The following is a 19,172-nucleotide window of genomic DNA, read 5'->3' as shown; positions in this document are numbered from 1 at the left end:
GGCACGTCCCCTGCGCCCGTGCTGGTTGCCATACATGTTTGCCTTTCCTTAGGGTGCCGTGTCATGATCAGGTTTTCCCATTGAAGTCTGTGCAGTCTTCCCTCCTTGGGTGTGCATTCCTACCCTGTTCCCTTTGGCAGCACCAGCCCTTATGCAGCCACATCAGAGCTCTTATACGGCTGCAGACTGATAACGTTGAGGATTAGGCAGCTTATCTGGCTGGCCTGAAAGAGTTCATGCTGGCTTGAGGGGTACCAGAGCGCACAACTGGGGTGAAGAAGACAGGACCATATTTTTCAGTGTACTGTGGACCTAGGTCATCTTGAATGAATCGTTTGGAAAGAGCAGAGAGAAAAAAGGTACACGTATCTCTCAGTAATTTTCATAATACTTCCTTACCCGTGGCTGATTGGCCAAGGTCTTGGGCAATGCTTATTTTGGTAGTCAATTGACCACACATTTTCAAATATAATAAAATAATATGTTCCTGGGAAAGGCTAGGGTTAGTATCTAGAAACATGTTTTTCACTGTAAGTGTAATGACCTTTTGATGGATTGTGGTGTTTATTTTTGCATTGACTTAAAATAGTGTCAAAGGTCTGAATCATAAGCCATATTCTGTTTCAGGAGGTACAAAAATCAAAGAGAAATCAGAAGTTTAAAGAAAAGCTAGCATGTTCCCCAGTCAGCTGAACCCCACTAGCTCCTCAGTCCATGTTGTTGTTTTCTTCTCTTTAGGGATAGCAAACAAATCCCTTTTTATTTGAGTCATCTAAAAAAGCTGCTTTAAATAATAGCATGTTCTTATTTGACCAGTTTGGTTGAGCCATCTTTCCTTTGTCCCAGTCTTGCAGAAATGAAGGCAAAGTACATCAACTCCAATGAGTTTCCAGTCTGAAACTTCGTACAGCTGAGTGGCTCTGGGGTAATCAGTCAAGATGTTTAATGATTGTTTGAGTCTGCACTGTGCTGCTGCTCATTGCATGTGTCCATCTGATGATGGAGGAGACTGATGGAGGTGATGATGAAGTGACAGTTTCTGACCAAAGGAGCGTAAGCCATCAGAAAACAAGAGAGCAACCAGACACGGGACTAATGGGTGGGTGACCGCGCTGGGAGCTGAGTTCTTGCTTCCAGTTTCTGCTCTTCAAACTCCGTGCGTTTGCAATAAGCTGGCAGCCTGCAATGAGGAAGAGGGGAGTCACAGGTTTCCCTTCAAAGAGTGTACCCTAGCACAAACTGCTTTTCCATCTGATACATTATCTCCCCTGGGGCATCTCTTGTGCAGGCAGTTTTGCCCCTTCAGGAGAGGTGGGGGGGGCTGCCCTGTTCCCCTGATATTAGCAGGCAGCTTCATTTTCTAGGCTTTGCTTATCTATGAGGGTTAAATTGAGTTTGAACCTCTCCGAGCCTGCTGATAATGAATTCATACTGTGATTCCTCTGTGAATGCTCTAATTTTTGGCCTCTTACAGAAGTGGCTGATACTGCTTCCTTTCTGCCTTATCTGCAGAGAAAAGCTGTTAGTGTGCTTTGAGTGTTGGCTTTGCTCTGAATAGGACTGCCGGATTGGGTCCTTTTGGGAATGTAGGTTTGATCTACGTGGAGCCCAGTTGTGCTGAGGGAGAAGGAGAACAGCAGGTGCCTGCTGGAATGACAGGATGGGTTTCGGGGATTCAAGAGACTTGTAACAGAGAGTTACTTTAATCACTGTTTGGTATTTCTGTACCTAAAGTCTTACCTGTATCCTGTTCTGGCATCCAAGTCTTTTCCTGGGATGTGTCCGTTGTTCCTTTTTGTGTTTACTGATACAGATAAGTCAATACTGAGAAAACAATACAATCTTAAGAGTATTTGGCTCATCTCAGAGAGATCGTGGAGGTAGTTGTCATTTGTGATAGTTGTCATAGCTTTTAGAAGTTTTTGGAATAATGACAATAGACATCCTTCAAAGATCTGTCCTTCAGACTCTGCCTGGAATTTTTTTTTTTTTGCTGCCGCCTTGCTGCATTTTAAAAAGAAAACTGAGCTCTAGTCATGTTGGTTTTTTTTTTTTTTGTTAACTAAGAAATGGAAGCTCCTTTCCTTAACTGTTTGAATCTCAAAGGCCTAAACGTATCTACTGCAAACAGCTTTGAAAGTTTTAAGTTTTGGAGAAAGATTAATTTGGGGGCAAACTTCTGCATTTCCTCTTTCTTTTTAGACTGCTCTAGACATCTCCCTTTCAGGTGCTGATCTCGCTGTACTATATTTCTGAGGCAAGAAGCGTTGTAGAAGGAGCCTAGGCACAGACTTCTAGGGTATAGATTCTTCTCAAGTGCTTGAGAAGTCACTGTGATACTTTACTTTTATGTGACAACATTTCTTTAGGGACCTTGTTGTATATCGCAGTTTTAAGAAATAATAAGCTAAATACACTAACTGGAAGAACAAAAAGTTGTCCATCAAACCTGAGCTCTTTTATATACCAGTTAGATTTAGAATGGGAAATAAAAGATCAGCTCATTTGAAAACCATTATATGTGTATGAAATATGTAGGTAAAAATATTGTAATGGAATAAAAATAATCTCTAATTTTAATATAGTTTTATTCAGGGTGTTTTATAACACCCTTATTGTGACCTTTCATGAAAAGCAAAGTGATAGACAGGAGGAAATTTCAGAGAAGAAACAGGTGGGATTATACCTGTAAATTAAAGTCACAATGATCTGGAATTGTCAGTAGTGAGTCCTTGTGTGTTAACATCCAGTCCTGCAGTTCTCACTCAGGCAAAATCTTTGTGGACATCAGTGAGAGGTTTTGCTTAAATAAGGACTAAAATCTGGCATTTGCACTTTCTTTGGGAGTGCATTACAGTGGCAGCTGTTTGTAGATTAATTCAAGAAGTCTTTTTCAGACTCCACACAGGAATCTGTGCAAAGAACTATATGTTCAAAAGAGGATTTATTTTTTTTCAAACAAACATACATGCTTTTCATACCCTTTCTAAATAACAGCTGAGTTGACAGGCTGAAAGACTCATCACTTTGCACATGGTACATAATGTGCAACCCAACTTTCCCGCAAGATAACTGCATGGTTTAAATTAAATCCTGATATCCACATTGCCCAACAAATGGAAGCTGTATGACACTTCTTGGATGAGCTAGCTTCCTTTTTTTATTCTTACTTATTTTAAGGTGTGCATGAATTTGTTCCAACTGATGTAAGCACAAATAGAGTTTAAAGAATTCTACAGAAATGGCAAGAGAACCTTTGTTCTCTAAAATTCCAATTTCAGTGGGTCATAATTTTAACAGATAATACAACTGAATTCCTTGTTACTCTCAAGTACTCTGATGGTTATAAATGTCCAGGCAAAATTTGTGTACCATCTTTTTTTCTATTTAACATAACTAACATTCCTCCCAATTGTTTCTTTTTCTTTTGTGTTTTGTTTTGTTTTTCTTTAAAAAAAAAAAGCTGTTTACATGTGTGAAGTGGAAAGACATCATCCTCAAGTTCTTCAGAACCAGGACAAGGAGAGCTTCTCCCCTCTAGAGGATCCCTTGCCTGCTGTGGTAGGAGTGACCTATGAACTCTGTGCTGGCATCGTAGACAAACCAGACCTTTCTTTAGAAGAAATTGCATGTGGGGAAGTCTTAGAGGAGTGTGGCTACCGTGTTCCTGTAACAGACCTAAGGAAGATCACTTCTTACAGGTAAATGGCAGTAAGTCAAAGCACTTTGTATTTTATTGTTTCACAGATTGCTGAAGTGGCTTGAATGTAAATTAATGTTCCCTATTCCTGTATTTAAGCAGTGTGTTGGAGGAACATGGACATCTGAAAGTATATGAAAGGTGTAATTTTCAGCAAGTGAGAGGAGTATTTACAGAGACTTAAGGAATTATAATTATGGGATTGAATTCACAGTAAGAATGACACTATTGCACTTTATTCCAAAGACTATTAGAACTGGGAAAAGTTGCATTGGGCTCTTCAGAGCAGTCTGTTACAGCACTAGAAAACAGCTGGTCTTTACTGTGTCAGACATTTTCCATTTCTGATTCTTATTATTCTGATTAACTGCCCAAGGTGGACTCTGGTTTACCATTAACACAATTTTGCAGAAGCATGAGAACCTGTGCCATTAGATCTCTTCATAATATTTGGGCTGTAATTAAGCCTTCTTTGCATTGGCCAATAATAAATGTTATATATGGAGATTTTGCTGATATGACTCTGAATATTTTTACATTATATTTTTTGCAGGGTTTTAAATAGTTATTGAAATAGATTTTAAGATGTTTTAAAACATATATTAGGAGTAAAAGGAAAACTTAATGTGTAAGAGGGAAATACAAAATGTGAGATTTTGGAGGGAAAAAAAAAAACCACAAAACCTCCCCAAAAAAAAGCCTCAGGAGAAACTTTGCACACAGCTTTAATGCCATTATATCTCTTGCCCAGCTTTTAGTATTGTTATCCAAAATGTATGTATATTTCTATTTTATGGAGAAAGCAGCAGGTTTTTTACTTTCTTCATTTTGCTTGACATCTCCATTGAACTAGGCCCTGCCATTGATTTTTAATTTGGGAATTGAATACAAATCCACAGCTGTCAATCCTGGCAAATGTTATTTCCTGCTGGATTAACAAGCAGTGCTTCTGTTGAGGGGAGGGGGTGAATCACAGGAGCTGTCTTTTACAACTCCTTGAAACTAGATTGAGGATTTGTTCTACTGAAAGAAAAAGTGCCTGCTAGATTTATGAGCGAAAGCTGTCTATAGAATTTCATAGGTTGGGTGACACTAACAGGCCGTAGCATGCAGATATATACATATGTATACGTACGTATGTATGTGTATACACACAAACAGAAAATAGGAGAGTAGAATATCATTTCTGTAGCTGTGGAATTTTGTAGCTTCAGTGTAGAAGTTTGGCTCAACATTAACGGGTCTCATCTGGCTAAAACACTGTATGTTTTTTTGTTGATAAATGACTTCGTATCTTACAGGTGTTTTTTCTTTCAGTTGCCTTTTTGCCTTTTTTTTTTTTTTTAATTGCACTGACTTGCAAAGACAGCATACAATTGGAGTTTTCTCTGCTGAGACCCATGCAAAGGACACAATATCTTAATCCCACAATCCTGCTTTGTCTATGTGGACGCAACTTTCTGCCCATGGAGATCCATGCTGAAGTCAGAAGGGCCTGTATAGTATTGACCTTTTTAGATTAATATGAAAAGTTGAAGCCTTAAAGGTGATACTTTACAGTTTCTTTTGTTGGACTTACTGTGCTCTGTAGTATAATTTTATTCTAACTGTTGTGGTCTTCCTATTAGGAGTATCCTGTTCTTCCTTCAGCCAAAGACTGGCGTATCTGTTTGATCCTTGAGTATTTGATCCTGATTCCCCTATGGTCTGCTAAGGACATTTTTTCCATAATGACTGTATTACATATAAGAATTTGTGGGCTTTTTTGAAGCCTAACAGGTTTTTCCAAATAGCTTATGCTGCTGTTTCATGCTCTGACTGTCAATACGAAGCACTGACCTAAGGCGTTATATTAGTGTATATGTATGTCGTTAATAGCTGCAATACATCATTCGTTTCTACTATTATCTGCCATCCCAGTGATCTGTGTAATAGTTGCTCTATATTTTTTACTGATACAGTGCATAAGGTCAGAGAGAAGCCTTAGAAAACAGAATTGGAAGGAATTTGGGGAGGATCTCATCTAGACTGCTCCTCTTCCAAAGATCAGGCTCAGCTGGATTTAAATCACTTCTGATAAATAAGCGTCTGTGTTTTCTCTAAAATCTGATCATTTCATAGCCTCTCCAGGCACTCTGTCTGAAGTGTCTATCTGTACCACGAGCAAGTTTTCCCTCATGTCTTGCCTAAATGTCCCTTTTTTTTACTTCAAGTCTGTGACTTCCTCCCCTATTCCCATGGACATGAAGTACTTCTGCACCTTCCATGTATTTGTTTGACTATATCTCCCCTTTATTTTATTTTTCCCTATGCAAAACTATCTGAGTTAATTTAAGCTTTCTCTTTAGACCATGTTTTCTAGATATCTGATTATTCCTTCTGCTGTCCTCTGCCTTCTCTCCATCTGGTCTGCATGTTTCTTAAAAACGTAATGCCCAAACTGGAGCACAGTATTTTAGTGGGGGCTTTACCAGTGTCAGATGGAGTGAAAGCGTTATTTCCCTAGTCTTACAGGTTATTTTGTTTATATGCTGTAGTATGTTGTTGATTTACGGTCCACAATGCCTCCCGTATCTCAAAACTATTTTCTGCAGCAGTACTGCACTGTCGTTCACCTCCTGGCTGCGTTTGTGCTGAACACAGAGCCTTAATCGTGTCTGCACTGAATTGCACCCTATGTTTTTTCAGATCATTTCTCCAAGATGTTGGGATGATTTTGAATTCTAATATTAATCTCTAGCTTCTTATAAATCATCCATCTCAGCTTTGCTACCTGCAGCCTGTATTTCAGCATGTAAATCCTAAAACAAAATACTCAATTATATTTAATGAAGAAAAGTCCCCGGTGGAATCCTCTTTGGTTTGTGTTTCCAGTTTGACAGTGATACCCACTCCAGGAGTACCATTTCCATGCTAGTTTTGCACCTATTTCACAGTTTCTTTGATTTGTAAGTATATCATCATCTCCTGACTCCTTAATGAAACTGTCACATTAGAAAGCATTCAAAGCCTTAATAAACTGAAGTTACATTGATTGTGTTGCTGCCCCAATCTGCAAGACCTGTTATCCTATTATAGCTGATACTTGCCTACACTTGATATATTCCTGACAAATCTGTTAGCTGATCTCCTTTCTCGATGCAAATAAAGCCACATTAAAATGTTTAGATACCTATAATTAGTAATTAGTGAGTTAAGTCTATTAGGTTTCTGTAGATAAAACCTCAGAATTGCATGCATGGTGCGAAGGTTTTCATACAAGCAGGGGCTTCTGAGTCATCACACCCTTTGGCCTGAAAGGAAGGAGCATTCCTAATGCCACCCCTTTCTGGAATCATGGTCATGAGAAGGAAACAGCCTGACTGGAATAAAAGCAGGACTTAAGCTACACCTGACAGAAGGACATGGAAAGCAGAAGACACATCAAGTGTAAAGGGAGAAACAGGTTTGGGTAGGGAGGTCGATACATTTCTGTGGCTAATGTATTAAGAAGGGGAGGACATGGACAATGGGTAAGGAGAACTTAGACTACGGGGAAAAATGGAGTAGAAAATCCTCGAGTAGAAAAAGAGAAAGGAGAGATGAAGGACCAATGCAGAGAAAAAACATGGGCTGAGAATTTAAAGGAGTTGGAGAAAGTATGTTCATGTGGTGGAGAGGTATTCTTTTTAATGAAATGAGGAGAGTGCTCGAACTGTGTTTAAGCAGAACTTTGCTCTATTCTCAGGCAGTGGATGCAGCAGAGATCAGAGGTAATCTGAAGATGGCATTTTTTTTCTCATTTTTTATCAGGGACTGCAGCAGTGGTTTGGGGGGATTTTCTTTTACGTTTCCCAGCTAACCAGAAAAGGTTAACTACAGTACTGCTATGGATATTTCAAAGGCACATACAAATAAGCTGTTGGACCCCATTCTTAAGGTCTATCAAAGCTCCTGTGACACGATACTCATCAGGTAGAAGTCAGGCACTGAATTAAGCAGATCTCAGACTTAATTGCCTTTATGATCCACAGAGTAGCTGTGGAGTCAATGAGAAATCGGGAAAGAAGCCAGGAGTTGGGGAATTTACGCTAGTTGAGCAAGAGTCTTAGGAACAAGTTGTTCCAGCAACAGGAGGATAGCATGGCGTGGGTGAATGAAGAAGGCTGGATTGGGGGCAGGTAACGAAAAAGGCAAACATACTAAGAGGGACTTGACTGGAGGAGGTCAGAGGAGTCACACTTTGAAGAATCAGAAATATCTATTCCTATAATAGAGTAACGCCAGCCAGAAGATGAGTTTAAGTCCAAGTGGTTCATTTTGCTATGTAGATGGATGCAGGAATCTTGCTGGAAAAAATCTGTATTGTTTGCAGCCCGTGCAGTAAGTTTCCTCTTCTCATCGTGGCTACACAATTTTGCTTGGCATACAATAAGTAACCTCATTTTGGCATTAAAAATAGTTTGTTTTCTGTTCTGGCAGCAGCTAATCCACTTTTGGAGGCTTCATGAACGTTTTGACGCCTACTGGTGTGTTGAGTTCTCATCAACTCTATGGCTTCAGTCAAAAATGGCATAGATGGTAGACGCAATGGCTGTAAAGAAATGGGTTAGATAATAATAAAATAAAGCTAATATAGCAGTATAGTTATAAACTGAGGTTTCACGTAGATGATTGTCAGTTAAATTATTCTTTTTCTAAAACAAACCTCTAAAAACCTCCAGGTTTTGTTTTTTTTTTTTTTCCCTAAATGCAAAATTTTGTAAGTTAATGACTTTATACTTACTCATATATCAGATATAACAAATTTAATATTTTTCGTGGTATCCCAACATTTTACGGTTTGATTCCCATGTGAAATTCAGCTGTGAGTTAGTTCCTTAGGTTGAAGCACTTCCAGCTATTTTCCTTGAGACTTGTTTCTTTACAAGACAGGGGCAGGAAAATATGTTGTTGTTAAAGATGGTATTATTGCCATTGCAACTTCCAGTATTTTCTTTTAGTTCTTGAAATGTTTGGTCTTCTTGAAGAATATTTATAAAATTATTTGGACTTAAATAACACCTCAGAGCATCAGGATAAAGTCAAACCAGCACTTCTGGCTCAACTTCCTTTTCCCTTCATTCCATCTTTATTTTCTCCCAGAGGCAGTAATAAATTCTTGGCTATGAACTGGATACAATAGGAGCAGCAGGTTCTCAGCCCCACTGCAAAAAAAATAATCAGATGGATTAGTTTAAGGGTCTAACTATATTAACATAGGTACTTGCTTTAATCTTCCTACATTTGATTTCCTTCCAAAAGTATACAACAAAGAAGAGCATTCAGAGAATTAATATTGGATGTTCCAATTACTGTGCTGTGGCTATTAGCCCCTGTGCAATGAGGTAAAAAATGGTTTGTATTCACAGGTTATTATGTAGAAAGAATAATAGCCTTGAAAATATTGGAGTGCATTATAATTAGAAAGATCACCTGCTAGTACACCTGTTGGGTGATGGCATAATGTAATATAATTTTATGCTAATTACTTCTCTGCTTCTTTCCTGCACCTGCTGCTTATAATGTCAGAACTGTGCAAAGGTCCTAAGAAGTGACAATAGGAGCTGCATGTCACTGTTCATCAGTTTACATGTTGCATGCCTAAATAGATCTTGATTTCAGCATAAATAACAGAGATCTGTGTTGCATTTATTTGTAAACATGAATTATGTATTCACTATATACCCAAATTCTGCATCCAAATGGCTTACATCTTACAAAAGGATATAGTGCATTTAGGAATTTTCACATTAACTATGTCAGATTAAAACAAAAAAAATGTATTTCTGTGTTGATAGGAACAGGTAAATGTTGATTGTTTATATATTTTATATTTTTTAAATATTAAGAAATGAAGAGAAATTTAGCTTTTAATTGCTGTCTATCAGAAATCTGAGTTAAACTAGTAAGTCTTCCCAATAGTAAGTCAGTTTATTTGTTCCCCACATTGCAGCAGAGGAGTAGACTATAAGATGTTGATTATTTTCTCATACGTGTTTGTTCCTTTGAATTAAAAACGTAGTATTTATGAATGTAATAATTATGAATGTTACAACTGGTTGGCCTAGATGAGCACCCAGATATGAGAAGGCAGCAGAGCTAATCTTGAGCACGTGCTTTGAATTACGACCCTTCTTCCAAATGTGCACGTGTGCGCCCACACACACGCACGTGTACACACACACAAGTGTGCATGCACACACTCGGTGTGATGAAGAAACTTGCTGTTGCTGAGCATCAGCAAACATACAAGGTGGACTCAGTCTCACTTGTGGCCTTTAGGTGCTACTAAGCTTTTTTTTCCTTTTTAAAAGCAGTAAGACACTGTTACCAACTTGTGATTAAAACATATGTATGTAATGTATCTTTATGCTTGTGAACTTAGATATGACGAGTGAAAAGTCCCTTTTTATAATCTCTATTTCATGTGCTACATATTTCCTCGTGCATTTAATAAAAGGGGGGAGCTAAACAAAAGGCTTTGTGATAGCTGCTATTGCCACGTTTCAAAATCGGATCGAAGTGACAGTATGTCTCTTGTGTTTTCCCTGCTCTCGGAAGGAAGTAGATAGAAAATGCTCTAGTTACAGCCTCGTCCTGCCAGCCAGTCCCACCCCTCGGCAGGAGGTGAGGAGAGGCGCTTTGCCCTCAGAAACTGCCCTCTGTGCTGTTGCCCACAAGTGTGTTGCCCCGAGCTTTGAAAGCCATAGCATGAAGTGAAACAATGAAATATGCGGCTGCAGCACACAATCTTGTTTTGATGTGTTAAACTTAACGTTTAAGTGACTGTTGTGATGAAAACCCTATCACTTTGGTATCCGTACTTTGACATGCTTAGATTCTTAGACTTGCTGTTGTCAAAGGTGATGGAGGTTTCTCATTGTCTCTGAAGCAATGCTAAAAGTTTAGTGCTAATAGACTTTTGATTTTAAAAATCTCTCTCATTTGAAGGTACAGCGTTTGTGAGTTTAAGCCCTAATGATTTGACAAAGAGTATTTGTCACCCACGTGGCTGTTAATTGAAACAACTATAAACTGCTCGTAGGAAACTGATCCTCATGATGGTGAGACAAGGAAAACAGAGCTGTGCTTTGTATAGATCATTTGCATTTGTCCCACCGTGGTAAATAAGTCAAACACTGTACAGACACATCAAAATACATCTGGAACAATCAGCTAGGTCAAGCCAGGCTTAGTAGGTCTGGGTCAGTATGAGCCATGGCATGCCTGGTCTGGGCAGCATGGTGCTAAACCCGTGGAGTGAAACCGAAGCCTGAAGTCTCACCCTGGGCCGGTGCTGTGAGTTCAGACCCCGCTTGCCCTCTCCCACCAAGCCTCTCTTGTACTGGGAAGGGGAGACACCTTTATTATCAGGAAGGTGGTTTTCCCATGGTGAAACTCATCACTTGCAGTGCGGGTGTGCTGGCCCCTGTGATTTCCACAGATGCAAAGCTAATGAATATAGCTGTAATCTGTTAATAGGTGACTAATTTCAGACCATGGTGAAAACATTTTATTTCTAATGCAAAATACTAGGGCAAGGAAAAGTCTATGCCACAGATTTGGGATAAAGGAAGAAGGCAGCAGGAAAGGGAATATAACGACGAATAAAAGCACATCAAAATTCCTTAAACATCATACTTGCAAAGTGCAAGTAAGCGTGCAAAAGCATAGGAAGTACCTAGTGACAGATAAACCTGAAATCATACTGAAAGCGTAATAGCAGCCTGTTGCCTCTTTACCAGTCAGAGCCAACTTCTCCCTCTCCCCTTTCTTCCTTCTCCAGCCCCAAGTACCCAAAGTCACTGAAATGCATACACATTTCCCAAGGGTGTGTGTTAAAACACTTTGTTTCTTTAACCAGATGGAGGCTCAGAATGGCTTCAAAGCATTAAACCTGCTAACTTTTGATTTCTATAAAAATCAAAGGTACTAAGACAAATGAAATGTCAATATTGATTTTTGGACAATTTTCTAAGGGCAGCACAGCTGGAACTGTTGTGAAAGAGCAGTAGGCAATATTGGAGAATATTTAATTTAGTAAAGGGCATTCCACGTGGATCCATGCAAAAATGATCAACTGACAGAGTAAGCCAGAGCATTTAGAGAAAAGAAAATCAAATAAAAAAGGTAAGAAATATACCTTTTTTATTAATCAAAGAATATTCCTGTATCTTTCAACCTCCTTCTGAAACCATTGAAATAGATATGTAGTTAGACAATAAAACCCATGAATATATACATAAATAATGTCATGCAATAGTCTCCAAAGTCATCCATCTAAATAGTGAGGGGATTCTAAGTAGTCTTAGAAACATTAAATTTGCTGAGAGGTTTTTTTTGGGGGGAGGGGGGAAGAGTAGAATAGAATTGCATGAGTATTAATACCAGCACTCTTTGATTTTATTTGTAACTCATTTGGAAGTTTATATTAGTTTTTAAGGAATAAGCCACGGCAAAGTTGCACCAGAACAAGGTAAGTTAGGTAATCAAATAAGAAAGAATGAACATGTGGGTATTTTCTCCCCTGAATATGTATTGTTGCGAATTTTTCATTGGTTTCTGTGGCAAATGATAGGCTAGTATACATGAAGAAATGCCTTAACTTTGGGCATATAACAAAGGAAAGATAGTGATGTCCAGTGCTTTCCTCTTGTAAAGTATATTCAGTGTAATAGCCACTCTTGATGTATTTAGTTCATAAGAAAAGAAACACTGATTTAATAGAAGTATCATATGAGTAAATACAATGAAATAATGGCATATTGAAATCACTCTGTGCTATTTGAGTTACAGTGGCAAGAAACTGAATCTTACGGTGTAGCACCTCAGGAAGCTGTTTTCGTTTAAAGAAAAGATGTGTGGAAAGTGAGCTCCTGTGATTTCTACAGCTACAGCTATAGCTATTTCATAAGTAAATGATAACAGGTGGTGTAGAAGGAGATGATGCTATGAATAATGGAGCCAGAACTTTCTTATAGAAGGGCTTCTTAAATAAAGTCTCTGTGGTGTTGTATATAACCTTTACATAATATCAGGTGGAGATGGGTGTACTCAGTTTAAGAGCATTTTCATTCTCCAGATGAAGCTCAGAGTTGACACTGATCAGAAATAACATAACATTAAATATATTACGCATACTCCCGTGTTTTTTCATAGTACCTATGGAGCTGCATTCTTTGTCTTGCAAATTTTACTGTATAAAAATAACACGGGGTGTTCTTTATCAGTTACAAAAAACATTCGATTTACTTAAAACATTTAATTTACTTAATTACTAAAAGTGCAATTCTTGCAGAAACAATTGAAGAACAGGTCCCATTCTCTAGATGATTTTTAAAAAAATCCTTTCTACCACCTCACACAAGAAAAGAAGAAGGAAAAGAGGGAACAAAAAATGAGCAAACAATCTACTATTCCATCACAAACGCCGTTCTCTCAGTGAGGTTCCTTCCCACGGACATAGTAACAACAGTCAGGAGTGGGCAGCAGACGGGTCGGTGGTCAGTGACAGATATCAGGGTGACCAAGCTGGGGGAGACTGGTCACTGAATGACTAGAGCTTAAACAGCCAGCTGTGATGGATTGTGAAAGAGATCTGTTTGCTCTTAGTCAGTATTTCATTTCCAGTGCTGCTTTTTAACATTATATATTATTGCTTGATAATATAACACGAGAAAATGTGCTGAACGCAAAGGGAATCTAATAAACTGTGCTATCATCCTTGTGGCAGAAAGGGCACCAATAGCACCTGAGCATAAAAGATAGCATTCCAACTCTCTCTGCCTCTTTTACTGGCAAACCATCTCTGTATGCTTTTACTGGCGGAATAGCATACAAATACCAAGGATAGTGGCTACAGAAAAGAGGTCATTGGGGGAAGTAAATACTGAGTCAGATTGGCCGAGGGAGGAGGTCGTGTACTTTGGTGAAGGTGGAAGAGAGAGTGAAAACTGTTAGTCTGGCCTCTTGCTGGATCCCGGCAAGATTTTGTTCGTTAAAATGTGTATCAAAAACCACTGCACTGACACGGAAATAAAGTGATGAGCCCAGAACGAAGGAAATCCCATAGCAGCCTCCAGAGTTCCTGGAAGTGCCAAAGATACTTAAGTTTCTTGAGCACTTCATAGAGATCCACGAATGATTCTGTAGTTGTGAAATGTCTTTCCCAAAGTCACACAACAAATCAGTAGTAATTTTAGGAAAATAATTCCCTATTCTGTGTTTTTAAAAAGGTGTGTATTGATGTAAGAAACCAACGTCAATAATCACTGTTGATTCTCCAAACAATTGCTAGTTTGCTTGGAAAATTGAGAGACAAATTATTAATTCCTGCTGTGGGTGTGATTTATGCTGAATTAACTGAAAGATTTGTTGACTAATGGTTAGGTAAGTATTGATATATGCTCTAAGATCATAACACTGCTACAAATCTTAGAATCCTCTGTATGTATAATAATATGGAAGCTAATTTTTCAGCTTGCCCTAATGCCAGATTCATAGTTTTAGCGAGCTTTGGTTCCAGATTCAATGTGAAAAGTCGCTTGTAATCATGTGAAATGAAGAAGTTGTGATTACAATGTGAATATTTTCTTGGAAGAACTAAATGAGTGGATTATGTACTTATCCCTTGTTTAATAATACCTAAATGAAGTAGTCCTAAGGAAATAGAGGATTAACAAATAAGAAGTATAATACACAGCAAGCGGTCTAGCTGAAGAAAGACTATATAATCTAAAATATCCTCAACTAAATCCACTGTAACAAATTTAGTGGGGAGGCTGAATTACTTCAGATACATGCGTGCTTACGGTGGTCCATTTGGGTCAAGGCTAAAGTTCAGGAAGGATAGAGAAAGTCTCTCAGGCTGCCTTTCTGTTCCTGTACCCGTTCAGTCCATGAGTAGAGAACTTCAGCTGTGAATGGATATAATCTTCTTAAGAGTTAAAAATCTAAATATTTGCTTAAAAAAACCTAAATATTTGTGTAAAAACAAGCAAAAATCTAGCATGACAGCATACAGAGATACTGAGGAGCTTCATTCTGTTGTTTGTACATCTCTGTGAGTCATCATGCAGCCCAGCTCACGCTAAGGTCAGTTGAAAAAACCTTCTGTTGACTTCAGTCTATGTAGAACAACAGTTCACCGATTCAAAACCTGTTTTTTTTTTTTATTATTTTCTCCAAAACTAACGTTATTCTGAAGTTGCAGAATATATTTGAAGACAAATGCATTTCCTATGCAGCTGTATTCAAGAGTGGTGGTGTTTTCCACGTGAAAGCGGCAATTTCTGTATTAACGAAACTGTATTTACAGGTTCTAAATGACATCAACAGACAGTAATAACGTGCATTTTGATGTTGCTTAGTGACATGAGTTATCCATTCCTAGTGCCTAGCTACCTTCTTTCTATCTAAACCAAAGTTTCCTCTCTGCTTTTTCCCAGGTCTGGAGTCGGTGTGACGGGTTCCAGGCAGACGTTGTTTTACGCAGAAGTAACGGACCAGATGAGAACGGGTGAAGGAGGCGGCCAGCCTGAAGAAGGAGAGCTGATTGAAGTTGTAGAGATACCTTTAGAAGATTCCATGAAGTTTGCTTATGATGAGACTCTCCCGAAGACGATGGGTGTCATCTTCAGCTTCACGTGGTTCCAAAACAACATAGCACCCAAGCTACCAAAAAAATAAAATCAAAGCACCATCATTTTAAGAAAGGTTTTCCTGCTGGTTCTGTGGGTACAGAAAACTGCAGATATGCCTGCCTCGATCATCTCAACTTTTCACAGAGCAAATCTTTCTCAAAATAAACTTGGAAGTAAAATCTGACTTAAAACCCTCACTCAATTTCCGTCATTAGCAAAACACTGGCTTCCCTGGGGCCAGGATTTACCTCTGAGAGGCAAGTGTTGATCTTTCACACAAAGGCTAAGTAAATATGCCCAGTTCTCCTTTTTCATGGCACGGCTCTACCACTGTTTCGAAGAGTTGCGTAGGACCTCAGTGCAGCTGCTATACCAGCCTGTCACTGTGGTCTGTACATACTGGCAGCTGTGTATTCACCGTAGTTTCTGATATTTTTTTTGGGGGGGGGGAGGAAGGGAAGGCAGGAAACCTTAATAGTCACAGATACCCTAACTGCGTTTTTGGGTTCTGCACAGCTTTCAGGGAGCAGCTTCCTCTCTGGTGCGTAGCTCCTGTGCAGGGAAAATGGTTGCATTTCTGAATGTGCAAACCTTTATTTCATAACCCAACGTACCTGTAAATCCTTCTGCTAATGTGTCGTTTTGACAATACACCAGCTGTAAGATTATGTGCTTCTGTTTGTTCCCACTGTAATGCTGAGCGGCAGTGATGGCCATAGAGAGATTAACGATGGGGGCTTCTACTGGAACACACGCAGCTTTGTTTGTTTTATGGGTAATACTTGATTAATTAGATCAAACTTTGTCCTCTAGAGCGGGACTCGAGAGGCCAAATTCCTTCAGTTTGAGGTGAGTAATACAAGTGAGTTCTCTGAGGTGTTCTGTGGTCTCGGTTTCTTTATTCGCCCCAATGGGAAGAACGGGACCTACCCCTCCGGTAACACGCCTTGCAATTGGATGATCAGAAGTGCTTTATTGAGGGATTTTATCGTCATTTGAGCAGTTTACATTGAAGCCTCCACAACCTGCACTGACGTACTGAGCAACACAACTTGATTTGACGAAGGGGTCTAGTTAGGATGTGTATTATTTGATTGATCAGCCTAGTTTAGATGTGGACTGTTTGTCACGTGAAACCGTTAAGAGCATGAATGAAAGAGAATCGAGTCTGGCAATTTAATTATGCACTGGTTTATGTTATTCACTGAGTTAATGTTAATTACATGGGCTTCTAGGATTGCTGAGGTGCCAAGTACGTTTAGAAAACAAGTACTGAGAACATGCAAACTTTCATGTAGCAACTGGAATAAATGTATTACAGACGGCATCCAGTGGCTGATTTAAAATCACTGCATATCGAAATAGGTGTATAAATAAATAGGGTTTTTTTGAAAAATTGCTTTTAGAACTGATTACTTGCTGGTTCTCCTACTGTCAGGGAAGAAAGATCCTTGGAAAGCCACTGGAGAAAGAGCAGCCTTCGTCGGTGGGAGTCAGACACCTTTTGTGAAAGTTCAGGCACGTTTGTGTTGAACCGTTCCTGGTCTGGGGTGAGTCAAGGGCTGAGTTATCGTGAAAAGCAAATAAATTCTGTCTGTCTGATATATATTTACATTGGAAGGTGTTTTAAGGCTGGGTCTCCGCTGCTCTGCACCTTTGCGGTGTCTGGTGCAATGTGTCCCGATTGCTGCTGAGGCCTTTGCAAACTAGTACAGTATCTATAATAAATAATGCTTTATTTCAGGCTGTAGTTACCAAAGCATCTATTTGACACCGTCAAAATTATTACACAGCAACTTGTTCATCTGTCTGGTGTCAAGCTAATAAGTGTGTGCGTGTACGTGACAAAAGCCTTTTTTGCTGCATAATGCAGTAATTTGGAAAAATAATTTTGGGTAGTAGTAGAGGGGGGTGAAAGTTTGAAACTTTTCAAAGCAGCATTTATGTATTTATACCGTTTGCCCCGGAATTACAAATGGGCAAAAAACTCCTCTTCTAATGAGGTTCTCCATGCGATGGCAAGAGCTTTGCCCCAGTCAGACATTCCCTCCCCTGCCGCATCCAGGACCTGGAGTCGGTGCTTCATGAGGTGCACTCAACGTTGCATTAACAACCTCGGGGACAGCCCAAGGCTTTGGCCCACCCGTGTGGGTGACAAGCGTTGAAGGTGTGATTCACCAGACAAAGTATGCATTTCACTGATGGGTCTTGTCTAGAAGTGCCTTCAAATCTCAGCACCTGTGTTGGGTTTGGACTCGTCAGCCCACGCCTGGAGGAGGCAGGTCAGCCAGTGCTGGATCTGTTGTGCCACCATGCAACGTGCGTCTCATGGGCTGCTGGGCCACCAGAGAGAGCCCACAGCCCTACCCAGCGAGGGGGAGGATGAAGGCTAAGGTTTAGGGCTAAAATCTCTCTGTGCACCACGCAGCTGGCACCAGCCGCTCCTGCCTTGGCTGCGGGTCTTTGAGCTGGGCAGTTGGAAACACACATACATTTTGCCCACTCCCAAGGTGCTGTGGCTGTCCCTCTAACATACCATCCCTCCCCAAGAGTGTGTGTGTGTTGGGGGGGCGCTAAGGGCGCTGCCGGGCTTGCCAAAATCTGGCCCAAACTACCGCTGCTGGTCAGCAGACGGCTGTTCCTCATCACTCGGCAAGTTGTAGGTGCCTGAAACCTGTCTGCTTCACAGCCCGGCCCTGGGGCCACGCAGGGTGATGGAGAGGAGGTGCCACCACCAGAGCAGCCGCAGGGGTGTCCCGGGCTTGGGATGAGAGTGGGAAGTCACGGTGTGGGAAGAGGGGACGTGTGGTGCATCTGCATGGAGGGGTGCATAGGGAGGGAAGCCGCAGCCCTCACGGAGGCACAGGGAGAGCCGCGTGGCACCACTGTGCTCGGAGGAGACCAAGGCAAGTCACAGGCTTCAGACTAACCACTTTTTTATGCAGTTGATACTTCTCCTCCGGTTAATCCTGACAGAGGCCAGTTGCACGAGCTGGGCAGTCCCTCAGCAGGAGCATCTCCCTTATGAGGAAAGGTTGAGAGAGCTGGGGCTCTTTAGCCTGGAGAAGAGAAGGCTGAGGGGAGACCTTATCAATGCTTATAAGTATCTAAAGGGTGGGTTGAAGGAGGAGGGAGCCGGACTCTTTTCAGTGGTTCCCAGTGACAGGACGAGGGGCAACGGGCACAAGCTGGAACATGGGAAGTTCCATTTAAATATGAGGAAAAACTTTCTGGTGAGGGTGCCAGAGCCCTGGAACAGGCTGCCCAGGGAGGTCGTGGAGTCCCCTTCTCTGGAGATTTTCAAGACCCACCTGGATGCAGTCCTGAGTGATGTGCTCTGGGCAACCCTGCTTTGGCAGGGGAGTTGGACTAGATGATCTCTAGAGGTCCCTTCTAACTCCAACAATTCTGTGATTCTGTGATTCATGATCCAGAAGGCCAGGCGAGAAGCTGAGCAGCGTTGCCCCCACCTCCCATTCCATCCCTCCCCAGGGGTTTACGGGGCAGACACCTACAAAGCCCCAGGGGACTGCAGGGGTTCTGAAGCCTTTAAACCCCAAGGGATACTACACCCCAGCCCTGCGCTCTGCCCGGCCATCCCTGCGATTTGTAATTCTCAAACAGACGCAAAATGGGCACAGGATTACTTTGGTTTCCTTCCACAATCTGGCAGTTTTCCACAGAAAAAGCTGTGACGCAATGCGGTGAAAGCCTCACATTTAAGCGATGCTGTATCTGGTGTTTGGCTTTGCAATTATCAAATGTAAATGTGTCTTCATCCTTTTTCCCTGTTAATTTTGGTGAGGATC

At 40.6% G+C, this 19,172-nt stretch overlaps 1 protein-coding gene across 1 annotated transcript in view; it reads left to right on the top strand.

The window, feature by feature from the left end:
- NUDT14 (nudix hydrolase 14) overlaps positions 1-15,546 on the top strand; it is a 60,717-nt gene extending 45,171 nt beyond the window's left edge. Inside the window, exons 4-5 of the mRNA XM_074149660.1 lie at positions 3,464-3,701; positions 15,169-15,546. Of these exons, the coding sequence (XP_074005761.1) occupies positions 3,464-3,701; positions 15,169-15,409 (479 nt within the window). The 3' untranslated portion in view covers positions 15,410-15,546. The remainder of the gene's footprint in view (positions 1-3,463; positions 3,702-15,168) is intronic.
- The last annotated feature ends 3,626 nt before the right edge of the window (positions 15,547-19,172 follow it).

This window comes from Numenius arquata, chromosome 6, assembly GCF_964106895.1.
Source record: "Numenius arquata chromosome 6, bNumArq3.hap1.1, whole genome shotgun sequence".
Lineage (NCBI taxonomy): Eukaryota > Metazoa > Chordata > Aves > Charadriiformes > Scolopacidae > Numenius > Numenius arquata.
Note: the sequence above shows the minus strand (reverse complement) of the source record. Positions and strands in the feature narration are given on the sequence as shown.